Source organism: Leptonotus elevatus, chromosome 14, assembly GCF_054856555.1.
Source record: "Leptonotus elevatus isolate MCC_2025b chromosome 14, RoL_Lele_1.0, whole genome shotgun sequence".
In the NCBI taxonomy this organism is placed as follows: Eukaryota; Metazoa; Chordata; class Actinopteri; order Syngnathiformes; family Syngnathidae; genus Leptonotus; species Leptonotus elevatus.
The window spans coordinates 1,150,798-1,165,032 of NC_141252.1; the positions used below are offsets into that span (position 1 = coordinate 1,150,798).

Below are 14,235 nucleotides of genomic sequence, written 5' to 3' on the forward strand. Positions count from 1 at the left end.
GGAGCCGCTGAGGGAAGTCCATGCAAAGTTTCGACGCGGCGCCTAATCCCCAAAAACAAGCGCAGGTTCAAACCAAAGTAGGCTGCCATCTTGAGCCAGTGCCCACGGCTTGAATAAAACATATGGAGGAAAAAGTGGAAAATAGTCTTCCCATTTGCTCGGGAGAGAAAATTCCCAGAGAAAGCGCTGGAAGGGTGGCAAATAGAGCAGGAAAAGCCAAGAACATTGCTTCCTGACAGGATTACATAAAAGAAAGAAAAAAAAGGAGAAGACGGCAGAGCTGATGGAGGGGAACATGAGGTGGAGTGTTGTAAAGAGAAAGAGGGGTCCCGCGGGGCCCCCCGGCAAAGCTGCGATCCAGCAGTGCAACCTCTTCATCTTTTGCCAGCGAGTGCGATGCGACAGGCGGGGCCGCGTGTCCGTCCCCAGAGGGTTCTGAGTGGGCGTGTTTGTTTGCCAAACTGACGCCCCTCCGCCCCCATGTGCACCCTCCTCCACCTCCACGACCGAACCCCGAGCCTTGCCTCTGACAACACACAAAAGCCGCACAAAAGCGTGTCTCCATTTATGCCCAAACCAAAGACTCATGAATGGGACCTGACAAGCACCAAAACACATACAACAGATAAGTAACAGTATCTCACAGAACCAAGTCTCCCCAAGAATACGGCTGACCACGGGTAGCCCTACAAAATCCAGGCGACGTGAGTATCTGAGACAATCTGGAGACTGTACAAAACCCATGAGTCAAATGGACCTGCGAATGACCCGCAGAACTCATGTGACAACGAAAACTGAGAGAATCCAGAGAAGTCCCAGAAACAACAGGGAAAGCCAAGTGTCCCTGAGAAACCAGTGGACCCCATGCACCGCAAGGCCCCCCAGATGACCTATAGAAGTGTCGGAATCCCAGGACCCGGGGCCCACAAACGACATACAAAACCAAGGTGACATGGGTATCAAGAGAATCTAGAGACAGGCAAAAAAGTAGTGCCAGGGAACAAGGGAAACCGTCCTGTCGAACAGGAATCACGTTGACCAAGGTACCTCAGGGCACCCGTATAACCTACAGAACTGGTGACAGGTGACATGGGCACCTGAGAGAATCCAGAACATCTCACAAACCCAGGACCCAGAGCAGCCCAAGATCGACCCAAAAAAAAAAAAAAACAGGTGACGCAGAGATCAAGAGATTATAGAGAAAGTACAAAACCCAAGAACACGGGGAACTCAAATGTTCCGTGAAACCAAAGTGTTCCTAGCTAGACAACAGGTGGACCCAGGTACCCCAGAGGGCACCTGCATAATCTACAGAACTGAGGTAACATAGGCACTTGAGATAATGCAGAACATCTCACAAACCCAAGACCCAGGGCAGCCCAAGAACAACCCACACAACCCAGGTGACATGTATATCAAAAGACTCGAGAGAAAGTATGAAACCCAAGAACATAGGGAACCCAAATCTTCTTCTTCTTTTATGTCCCGTGAAAATGCCTCTAAGTCGGGCAACAGGTGGGCTCAGGTACCCCAGGGCACCCGTATAACCTACAGAATCCAGGTAACATGGGCACCTTTGAGAATCCAGAACATCTCACAAACCCAGGACCCACGCAGCCCAAGAACGACCAACAAAACCCAGCAGACACGGGTATCAAGCGAATCTGGAGAAAAGTACAAAACCCAAGAACACGGGGAAACCAAATGTCCCGTGGAACCCAAGTGTCCCTAGCCAGGCAACAGGCGGACGCAGGAGACAGCTAAAGTAACTGAGTGAATCTTGAGAAGGTACGAATCATGAGATTCCCAGAGAACATGGGAAATCCAATATATGTATCCTTGAGAATCTGATGGACCCAAAGTGTCCCAGGTCAACCGGGAGACCTGCAGAACCCACGTGGCATAGTGAGCTGAGTGAAAACGGGAACATGGGAAATAAAAGTGCCATCTTTGATAGGAATCCCAGATGTCTCTGAGGACATATAAACGAAACCCAATTTGTTCTTCAGAATCCGGTGGAATGGGGCAAACCATAACAGCAACGGGTCCAGTCCAAGACTTTGTGCTTCGCCCTCAGCTTTGTTTCTAGCGTTTGCAGTTGGGGTAAGTATCAAAACAAGCGATCCGTTCCTTCTTCTCCCGACCGAAGCCAGCCAGTATTCCAATACACCGCAAGCGCACGGCTCCACTTGCAATTTTGTCCCGAAGGCATCGGGCGGGAGTCGGGCAAGCGGCCGCCTCGGGGGGGCCTCCGACAAGGGTTCTCCTCCGGGAAGACGTGTCGAGACTGGCCGGCGGTTATGGATGATGCGCAGCAACAAAGCTTTCGCCTCAATGATTCCACTTTCTCGGCTTACACTGGCGAATCCAGGAGGACGCAATTTCGTGTGCCAGAATCCAAGGAATTGTTTACGCGCGAGCTGCTTTCTCTTGTCTTCGGAGATGCAGACATTGGAATCGTTTTTTTTTTTCCAATTGTGGCCACAATAGACTGCACTCGTTCTGATTTTCAATGATGCGGGGTCCTGACCTTCGATGACTGGAGTTGATCTCATTTTAATAATCAGCATCTCTATCATGATGTCATTTATGCTTAACTGTTTTATGTTTTGGTCATTCTATTCCATAAAAATAGATTCTTAACTGTTCCAGATTAAATATATATGGCACAGTTGTGTGCGTATTGGTTTCTGTAATTGCCATGTTATAGTAGCGGTGGCATAAGCGGTGGATTAATTCATTCACGCCATTTTCACTGAAGCAACCCCCTTTGCTCCCGGCTGTTTTACTGGATTTTGACTGATTTTGCAAGGCCCACAGAATATTGTGTTCTATTGCTATAAATAAGAAAGATTAGAGTCTCTTCTTTCATCAGGAAAAAAAAGTCTATTTGTAATGTGTCCGTTTTGCATCAATTAGCATTAGAATATAGCTAAGTTTCATCATTATTCACAAATCTGTTTAAAACTGTGGGGTAAAGAGCTTTTTGCAATATGGCCCTGGCTGATCTCTTATACTCTGCTGCCACCTGCTGGCCGTTCTTTTGAAATAACTACCATTGCTTTAAGTGACCTCTTCGGGTCAGAAGCTGCATCAAAGCCTTCTCTATGCTCGAGCATAAAAAAACGTATAAATATGTTTTTGGGGAGTGAATGACAAATTATTAAATTAATTATTTTTATTTTTTATTTGGAATGAGTTAAATTGGGTAAATCCCATCTGGTGACAAATGAGCAATTTGTGAGCATGTTCTATCTACATTATGACCACAATAATAAAAACTAAAATCTCCACGTCATTGTCTGGGGCTCCGTACTTCTCAGATCCCGCGCGACTTGACAATGCGTAGGAGCCCGAATAACTGATCTCCGGTCAGATTTACACAGCACTCGACGAGGCAGGGAGGATTGCGTTATAAATAAGCCTCAATTTAATTGCATTCCCCTGACGGAGAGCGCCGAATGCAGGGCCAGCATATTTATTGCCACTCAACCTGTGCGAGTGTGTGTGTTTTTGTGTGTGAGTTTTAAGTGTCTGTGTAGCATTTAGCAGCTCTGATATGTTCGATCAGATAAGAAAATGTCTCCTGAATTGCCTCCTGCGTGTGTGTGTGTGTGTGTGTGTTTGTTTTTTTATCACCCAATCTGCGTCATTTCAAAACACTCATTGACACCCGGCTTGTACTTGTGTACCACTACACTGATACAGATTGCGCAAGAATGCGCAATTCTGCACGTTTTCCAGCGCGTGCATGGGTTTATATTCACATCTATATTGAGGATTAGGGTTTACTTGAACATTGCTACTGAATGCCTCGGTTGCAGACAAACAAGCGGTGCGAGCGCTGCAGGGCGGTAAGGTGAACCTGCCGTCTATTCCAGGACTGCCTTGGAAAAAAGTTCGAGCAAAAAAATCTGCACGGTCGGCAGTTTTGCGGACATGTGTCGCGTCAGTCACGACATCGCCGCGCGTTCCGAGGAGCGGGAAGGAGGTGGGACGAGGGTGCAAAAGTTCAAGATGAAAACGGGAACATGGCTTGGAGATTAGAGGCCAGCAAGATAATTATGTCCTATTGTTTAAAAAAAAAGTATTTAGGGGCTGGATTGTACCAAATATTTGTATATTTGTCATGTCATTCCAAATATTTGCACATTTTCCATTTAATATTTGTCAAAAAAAGCTATATTATGCAAGTTTATTATAGTTACGGTAACAGAAATGAATGGTAACACGAAAGCTGAAATAAAAAGTAAAAAAAAACGTTTACGTAAATGAAAACAATAAAAATGACTGTTGATGAATGTTTTTGTCTAATATTTTGTAACTATATTTTATGACTTTTTCTATATTCTTCTATTGTTTGTTAATATTTGTTTATCTTTCATCTAACATTTTAGTGTTTTTCCCCCAAATATTTGTGTATTATTTTTTTATATTTCCCTCGTATTTCTTTATTTCTTGTACTGTATATTTGTAAATACATTTATCTCGTCCTCCATTTATTTTCATTTTTTTTAAAACTATTTTTCATCTTTTACAAAAAAAAAACAGAACTACAGTACAGTATTATTAATAATAATGGTAATACAATATACAACATAATAAAATATATAAAAAATAAAGTCCCGGTAATAAAAAAATAAAGAATAAAAAAAAAACGGCCAAACTGCAATGAATATATTTAAAATAAAGATCAAAAGCTTGGAATTATTAAGAAAAAAATTAACAAAGGTCATTAAAAAATAATAATAATAATATTTTTTTTGTGGAATCACAAAATGTTTTTTTGTAAACACAAGTTCTAGTCATTTTTATTGTTTTCATTTACGTAAACATTTTTTTTTTTACTTTTTATTTCCGCTTTCGTGTTACCATTCATTTCTGTTACCGTAACTATAATAAACTTGCATAATATAGCTTTTTTTTTTGTTCTTCTGTACTTGTAAAAGTCTGACTTTATTCTAATGACATTACAACAGACATAGAAGAAGAAGAAGCGTCTTTGTTTTTTTTCCCCCCTGTCATCTGTCAATCTATCTCTTCATCCATCCAATGAACCAATGGGTGTTCAAGTGGCATGTCTAGCTCCGCCCCCCACACAAAAACAAGTGCACCGTAATCCTGCGGTCTGTCCTCCAAAACAAACGGCTGCTTAGGAATTTTGTCATTTTGGGAACCTGCGCGCTATTCATCATTTGACCGGCCGTCACATTGTACACAATGGACGGATCGATACACAACACAACGACAACCCCCCCCCCCCCCCCCCCTCCCTTAGCGAGTGCCGGCGCACCCCCAGGAGCCCTGCTGATCACCCTGACACTCGTCCCTCCTCCTCCTCCCCCGGAGTTGTGACACCAGCAGAAGGTCCTGCTGAGCGGAAGATGTCAGACGTTACGGATGTCAATTTGATTCACAGCCTGAGTGAGCGCCCTTGAGTGCGAAGAGGAGAAAGAGGAAAGATCCAATTCCGTAGAGTTTACACGCACGAGACAAAACAAAACAAAACAAAACAAAAAAAAGGAGGCAGTTTAGCTTATTGCTTATAAACCTGCCATGGTGCGCGCATTCTTCAGGAAAGAACGTGTACGATATTTACATTCGCCATCAATTCATAGATGCATTTTACAGGAATGGACAGTTAGTTGTGTTTTCCCGAAAACCCCAAAGACCATTTCCCACTATAGCGTCAGCCATTTTTAATTGTAATCATGGCTACTACAGTATCATCTGGTAGTAGTTGGTGGTAATTGAATTGGGATATTTTTCCTAATGTTTTGATGTTTTTCCTAATATTTGTGTATTTTTCATTCCCCCCCCCCCCAATATTTATACACTTTTCCGTTAATATTTCTGCATATTATTGTATCATTTAAATATTTATGTTCTTTTTAATTTTTTTCTAGTATTTTTTTTGCATTTTGTAATTTAGCATCTGGTATAGTAGCAGTAGTAATTAATTGTACTTTGATATTTTTTCATTATATCTGTGTATTTTTCAATTTCCCCCATATTATTTTTGTCCAATATTTTTTTATCATTTAAATATTAACATTGTGTCTACTTTTTAAATCTTTTGTAATAATATTTTTTCTCATATTTCTATTTTTAAAAGGAATTATGTATGATTTTGTTCAAATATTCCTTAATACATTTGCCTAATATTTGCATATATCTTACCAGATATTTTTGTATTATCAATCTAATAATTTTGTTTTTAAATGTTTGTATTTTGTAACATAAATTGTCTTATAATATTTATGTGCTAAGTCTTTGGCTCCTAATTTGTATTATTTTCAAATATGTCTGTGGTAATATTTTTCAAAAGTGTTACTTTTTCAAATTAATATTTGTGTGTATGTCACAAAAAAAAAGAAGAATACTTTGTTGTTTTTATCTAATAAAAAAAAACTTCTAATGATTTTTCATATATCTTCTCAAATATTTGTGTATTTTCAATCTAATAAATTTGTTTTAGGTCTTAAATGTTTGTTTTTTCTAATTCATTTGCTATGATTTTCTAAAATGTGTTTTTGTCTTGTCTAATTTTTTGTCCCATAATTTGTATTCTTTTTAAATATTTTTGTGGTAATATTTTAAAATATACCCCCCAAAAAATCTAAATTACTACTAATAAAAAAATGATAATATTTTTATATTTGTTCAAATTCTTCTTTAGGTTTTGTTTTTTCATCCAATATAATTCACTAGTTTTATTTTTATTTTTACTCATATTTGTGTATTTCTTTCATTCATTATCCATCAAATAGTCGTTCTAATATTTTTGCAAATTGTAATTTATGTGGGGTTTTTTTCATCTATATTGAATGTGCAAGTGTGTACCTTGCGTTTTGCCACGCCATAAGCAAATCCCTGTTTTTTCATTAATCTGGTGGTCAACAATGATCATTTTGCTCATATTAATCATGATATGATTTTTTTTTCCCTAGCGTTTCATCTCCTGACTGAATACAGAATACGTCATTATTACGCTCTGTGCGATTGTTTGGCCTCTAAAAGCAAAGTGACTCACACGTAAGCAATCAAGTAAAAGAAAGGAAATTTTGGGGGGGGGGGGGGGGCAATCCACTGGGATTAGAGACACGATGTTAGCTCAGGACTTCCTGCTGCCACATTTGTTGTGTGACAAATCCTCACATTGAAACCCCCTCGCATGCCCCCCCCCCCCCCCCACACACACACACGCACACATCTGCGCCACACACATAAACACACAAAAGCACTGGGACGAGAGGAGAAAAAAAACAAGGGTATGCACGCTTGGTTGAGACAATGGGCTTTAAAAAAATAAAAAAAAAAAAATAAAAAAAAAAGCACCACCGTTGTTCGGACTTAACGACTATTTAAGCTTTACCACAGGCCAGTGAAGCCAAAAAAGTGGGAAGAAAGCCAAACCCTAAGCCATTAACGTCTATGAAAGAAAGCAGTGGTCTTACCAGGTCTCGTCGTTCTTGAAGTCCAGCTCGCCGTAGGTGTCCTCGAAATCCTCGCCGCCCCCCTTAGCGAGCCCCTCCACGGTGCGGTAAGGCACGATGACCGTGCCCCGGGCGCCCGACGTCCTCAGCACCTTCGCCTCCATCACGCGGACGCTTTCGCTGACGTGCGTGGCGCCGCTCTCAAAGGTGAAGATGCCGGCGTGGTCGTCGTCAAGGATGGTGACGGTGGCCACGGCGGGGAAACCCAGCGCCGCTTTGGGGTACGGCAAGCTGTTGGCGGACAGAAGCTCCTCCTCCGTCTCCAGCACCCGCAGGTTGCACAAGCGCACGAAGAAGTGCTCGTCCTCCTCGAAGATGTCGTCGTCGATGATGCCGACGCTGATGTCCTTGAGCGTCTCGCCGGGCTTGAAGACCAGCGTGCCCTCGGTGAATTCGTAGTCGGCGCCGGCGTTGGCCGAGCCGTCTTCCGTCTTGTAGTCCACGCGCACCGTCTTGCCCACGTCGCCGCCCCGACGGGTGACGGTGAGGATGGCGGCGCCGCAGTTCTCCAGGCACTGGTAGGCGGCGGGCTCGAAAGACACCCGCGACACGTACTCCTCGGGCTCGTCGGCGCGCACCTCCGCCATGCTGGCGCAGCGCTTGGCCTGCTCCGCCGCGTGCTTCTTCAGGATGTTGCCGGCGCCCGTCATCATGCGCGTGGCCTGGATGCGGTAGAAGGCGCGGCTCTTCTGCTGGTGCGACAGCGCGTAGTAATTGGCCATCTCCACCAGCTGGTCCATCTCCTTCTCCGGGTGCTTCTGCTTCAGGTCCTTGAGGATGCGGATCATGTCGCGGCGGGACTCGTCGGCCTCCCCGCCCTCCGCCGGGCCCATCAGGTCGACACCGCCGTCGGCGAAGTGCGAGTTGACCATCTTGCCGTCCATCTCGATGCCCTTGGAGGAGCGATCGGGCTCATTCTCGATGACGACGCCGCCGCCGCCGCCGCCGCCGCCGCGGTGCTTGTCGGCGCGGTACTTCCGGCGCATGAACTTGTAGAAGAGGAGGCGGCGGTCGGCCACCCAGGCGAGCAGCACGCAGATGGGGAAGAAGGCCAGCGTCACCAGGCCCTCCCAAACCTGCACCACGTTGGGCGAGAACACGGCCAGGATCATGTAGAGCCAAATGTAAGCGAAGATGCTCCAGCCGGCCGTGATGAAGAACACCCGCAGGTGCTTGACCCTGCGCACTTCGCCCTGCGGGACGACGGACACGCACAGGCCCACGATGACGAACATGTTGAAGGCGGCGCTGCCCACGATGGTGGACGGCCCCAGCTCGCCCGCCTTGAACCCGTGCCCGCAGACCTCGATGACGGACAGCAGGATCTCCGGGGCCGAGGAGCCCAGCGCCATCAGGGTGAGGTTGGACACCGTCTCGTTCCATACGCGGATGGTGGCGGTGGTGGTCTCGCCGTTTGACCTCCGGATGACCACCTCCTTCTCCTGAGACGTGATGACCTCGATGGCCGCCATGAAGCGGTCGGCGATGATGGACACGCCCAGGAACATGTAGATCATGGCCACAAAGTACACGATGACCCGCGCGATCTTGTCCCCCATGGACGGATCCTCGGGGTACCAGATGGGCAGGACGATGCCGGGGGTGCACTTGTAGTTCCCCGGGCAGGTGGCGTTGTCGGAGCCGAGCGGCGGGCCCGGGGTGGTCCGGGCTTCTGTGCCGAGGAAGGGAGCCGCTACTGAGACCAGTCCTAACCAGAGGCAGGCCGAGCGCCCCGGACTTGCGAGCCTTGAGCCCTCCATGCACCCTCCGCGGTCTCGCGGGTCCTTACGGCACCGCGATCCAGCACCGGGCCTCGACTTTGACCGCCTGAACACAAGTTAGGAAGACACACAAGCTAGCTTAGCGTCCGCCAAGCCACATCGCCGTATTTTTTTCGAATGATGTCACGCTTTTTTCCATCGTTTCATACAATCTCGGTCGGTTACTGCTATTAGTAGCAAATCCTTGTTGTGGCGGAAGCTACATGCTGAACTAGCGAACGAGCTGGTAAAAAACGTTTGAAAGACGGCAATGCCTCGAAAGTATGTGTCAACATCCAAACGAAAATAGAAGAAGAAATTGAGGAAGAAGATGAAGTCATGGCAACTAAGGTGTGACGCTATTAGTTAGTTAGTTAGTTAGTTTGCTGCCGCCGCTAGTTTGGTTTGAAGATCAACGTTATCAACACGATTAGGGAACAGGGGTTTTGGGTATGGGTTCAAGCTCTATTGTTTTTAGATCTCTGTTTTTGTAAACTAAATGAACAAAAAAAAAAAAACTTACAGTCCAGTGCGACTTTTATATCTCATTTTTACGCTTCATGATGCAATTTGTTGACTTACGATTTACAGTATAGTCGGAAAAAATACGGTACTTTTATTTTGGTCGGTTTCTACTTCCTGTTTTCCTGCCATCAAGTGCCAACAAACGGACACCTGTGCATTTATCTATTGCCGCTGTCGGACTTCTATTAATGGAGCGGTTACACAACTTTTCACAGAAAAAAACAGCGTGGGAGAGAATTCCCCCCCCCCCCCCCCAATTTCACGAGTACGCAAATTCAGATGGGGCGACCTACTTTATAAGAAAGCATAATCGCGACAAGTTGATTTCCTCCGTGGGAGGCGGGCCGGAAAAAAATATAACTCCGCTTGCTCTCAATCTGAAAATTCATGAGCGTCTCAAACCTGGGAAGAAGATAGAAGAAAGGAAAAAAAAAAAAATGGAGATAAGGTTTGTTTAATAAAACGCTAGCCTGCGGACTTCGTTTGTAATCACTGGAGTTTACTTTGGCTTTTAGATGTGGAGACCAATTACGTCGATTGAAGCCTGATTGTCTTCAATTGTCATGGGAGGAGAGGAGTGAAAAAAAAAACTAGCAGGAGCTGCAGCCCGACTATGCGGCGTCCAACATGTCGCATTTGTCCCCCCCCCCCCCCAAAAAAAAAGAGGCAAACGAGCACGAAAAGCGACGTCTTGGAACATGTCAACCGCAAACCGCTACGTCTTAACGCACCTCCATCGCCTCAACGGGATGCAGGCTGACAACCCGTTTAGCAATAGCGGCTGAGCTCATGCAGAAGCGGACTCCATCTGGTCAGCAGGCTAACATCACAAATACCATGAATCTTGTTTTGTAACAAAGTTTGGAAAATGGATGGATGGAAATTAGAGCCGCTACGTCAGTAGAAATATTTAAATCGCAATTTTTTTTTTAAGACCTATACTACACGTAGGCCTATTTTTGAGCCGGGCCGGGTTTTGAGGAGGACCCACGTCTAGCAAAACAATGACAGAATTTTTTTTTTTTAATTGACATGACACTTTTTTTTTTCTGCCAAGTGTGAAAAATGCGTAAATAAAGAAAATTGAACATTGAATTATGACAGAGTGTGAGTTTTGATCGTTGATTGTTAGTCATGCTAACGTTAGCATTGCGCCAAAAGCTTAGTGGAGGTGTGACGTCCGGAAGGATTTGTGTTCAATTTCCTTTGAATGTTTTTTTTCGTATGGAACGATCCACCCCAGGAAACTAAATGGTACGTTCCAAACACGTCCATTTGTAGCGTCTTCCGTGTCCTAAAGATTTACAACAATTGATTGGGCAACAATTCAATAGACACGCCCACGCCTTGTTAGTCAATAAAGTGCGTCAAGACTAACGCATCAACCTTCCTCGCGAGCTCTGGATTTTATTTTTATTATTGATTTTCTCAACGGCTGTACTTGCGCACGTGTGTTAGTGACTTTCTAAATGAGCAGCAACACGACAAAAATGTGCATACAAGATTTAGCCAAGATTTTTCTTCTTGACCGTCACCGTCATTAGAGGGTATACTTCCACTAAACGCCTTTTTTTTGGAAATAAAGAATATTACATGAAATTAGTCCAAAAACGGATCAATGATGGAGCCTGGCAGAAAATGTTGTTGTTGCCATTTTGTTTTTGCATTTGAACTCAATTATTGGGATGCTAAAATTACTTCAAGGTTTTTGTTTTGTGCTTTCTTTCTTTTTTTTGCTTTGAATATTTGAACTCAAACTGTATTCGCATGATTGATTGATTTTTCCTGCTCTGAGAAGAAATATTTCATTCGAATATTTTGCCTTGGAATTCAAGTAACCTTAACGAACCACGCGAATCTCTTCTTTCTGCTTCATGAAGCAGAATTCACGTAAGAACTTCTTTTCTTTGTTCTTTTTTTTTTTTTTTGCTGTTGTCATTTTTGCATTTATCTAAAATGCTTTACTTTGCATCTGAACTGGCATGAACTCAATTAACGCAATGTTTAATTAGTCTCGTTCATGCTCCACGAAGCAAAATACTAAATTACAATTGCTTTGAATTTTTGTTGTTGCTTATTTTAGGGCGGTTACTTTGCATTTAAACTTGCATGTATGCAACAAAAGGGACATTTAATTTGCTTTGTCCTGCCCTGTGAAGAAAATATTACATGACAATATATTTGTTTTGACCTTTTTTTATTTATTTTTTTGCATTTGAACATGTTTTTTTTTTTTTCAATTTGCATTTGAACTCACATGAACTCAATTCATCGTTTAAGGAATTTTTCTTGCCCGACTGCTACAATAGCATTTTTACATTTTCGGCTATGCAGTGGAAACTCGCATAAAAACTTAATGCGATGCTTAAATTCCGTGAGCTAAACGTTACATGACAATATTCAACTTGATTGCTCCACTGAGTAATTACTTGCATTAATTGGTGTTAAACATTGACGACGTGCAATCAGTCACTGTGCTGACTTATCGCTCGTGTTTATACGCGGGGGCTCTTGTGCATATATGCGAGAGTTATTAAGCGACGTGATTTATTCATGCACTCCTGAATATTGTATTCCTGTCAGCGTCAAATGCTGTTCGGCGAGCCAATCGTGTGGCTCATTTCAAGTCAGGCTTACAGGGATTCTCCTAAATTGCATTTTGCTGGGCAGTCCAATTTTAGGCGCACCTGCGTCATCTGTTTACAGCGGCGAGGAACTGCATTTTTGATTTTTTTTTTTGTACACCACTAAATAAAAAAAACACACATTTAGAAGAGCTTTTTGACAACAGTATCGATGAAAAACATTGAGTAATATCAATTACACATGCAAATGTTCACCTAGCGAATGCTAACGTGAATAGCATGTAGCTGATAGCATCACGGTTAACGACCAGTATCGATTCCTCAAGCTGTTGCTATGCTAGCTGCTAACAGGCACGAATTTAGTGATAACCCGAGAATAGGAAATGGAGCCTAATGCGATAAAAGCTGAATTAAAGATCGCGTTCACACATTAATTAATTTTAGCAAGCGTACGTATGGCTAATGGCTAACGTTTTAGAAAAGGAAAAAAAAAAGCATGGAAGCACAGGGAAACTTGAAAGAACTTTTAACTTTGCCCCCAAAAAGTGAAAATCGGGCTCATGCTGTAATTACGTATAAGAGCCACAAGATGGTGGCAAAAAACACGCCATGAAGCTCCTCAACTCATTTCAACGTAGTTCCTTTTTTCTACTTAACAGGACTGACTAGTTTATATAAGGTTGTTACTATGGCAACAGCTTGGGAAAGCGGAACAAACGCAAACAGCGAGGGTAAGTGTGACGATAACCTTAGAACAGGAAACGGAAACGGCGCCATTTCCTGTTTGGATCATACGATGACAAGGAAAATAAACCGTACAGGTTAAAACAGTTTGACTCTGGACGTGACTTCCTTACGGGACTGGACGCAACATGTTCAGTATTATTGAGGTGTATAAACGGGGTCACATACATAACGTGCATGACAGGACAGCCTTATTCTATTTTTGGACATGTGCGTGTGTGAGTGTTGGGGGGGGGGGGGCTACTTTAAAAAAAAAAAGGGGGGGGGGGTCATTTGAGCTGCACACTCAGCAGAGCTTCAGCTGTTGCTGATTAATCATCATCTGTACCTGAAGTGGAGGGGCAAGAGAGGTTGAGGGGGGGGGGGGGGGGGGGTCCCCTACGAATACCCCCCCCCTTGCCAATTTAAAGGAGACATATGTAACATTGTGCACACTACGCATTACTATGAGAACATCAATGGCGCGCCCATTAGCGCCTTAGGCACGCGTACAAGAGTGTTAATTGATCCATTCGTCACACATGATGCCATAAATATGCATTATGAATATTATTATGGGCTGTCACTTACCTGGGTAAGCTCGTGCCGAAGCTGCACCACCACCACCTCCCCTCCCCAAAAAAAAAAAAAAAAAAATCACGCTGACTCCGAACCCCCCCGCCCCCCTCAAGCCGGCTCGGTTCCCCCGGCAAGAGGTGTCTTGGATCGGATCCGCCGGAGGGGCTCGCCTTGGCGCCCGTGGTGGTGCTGGTGCTGGTGCTGGTGCTGGTGGTGGTGGTGGTGGTGGTGTTGGTGGGTGATGTCCTCCTACCCTCGCGTCTGGCGGGACTGAGCGGAGCTGTCAGTGACGAGGGAGGAAGAGGAGGAGGAGGGGTGAGGAAGGAGGGAAGGTGGGAAGGAACGAGGGAGCGAGGGTGAGTATTTTAAGGTCCTCGCCGGTGATGGATGCTCGCAGCGGCTCGCGCTCAACCGCCGAGCCGTGAATCAGCGCTCTCCGGTGGGGAAGGCGCGCGCGCACGACGTCCCTCCTCCTCCTCCTCCTCCTCCTCCTCCTCCTCCTCCTCCTCCTCCTCCTCCACATTCAGTGACGCTCTCCCGCATCGCTCCGTGAGCGCCTCCTCATCT

At 44.6% G+C, this 14,235-nt stretch overlaps 1 protein-coding gene across 2 annotated transcripts in view; it reads right to left on the reverse strand.

Annotated features, from left to right (window-relative positions):
• The window catches only part of slc8a3 (solute carrier family 8 member 3), a 47,958-nt gene extending 33,947 nt beyond the window's left edge, over positions 1 to 14,011 (reverse strand). For both annotated transcript variants that reach the window (XM_086095449.1, XM_086095448.1), the window contains exons 1-2: positions 13,681 to 14,011; positions 7,458 to 9,323 (exon numbers count right to left, since the gene is read on the reverse strand). In XM_086095449.1, coding sequence (XP_085951575.1) covers positions 7,458 to 9,256 — 1,799 coding nt within the window. In that variant the 5' untranslated portion in view covers positions 9,257 to 9,323; positions 13,681 to 14,011. The remainder of the gene's footprint in view (positions 1 to 7,457; positions 9,324 to 13,680) is intronic.
• Positions 14,012 to 14,235: the final 224 nt, after the last annotated feature.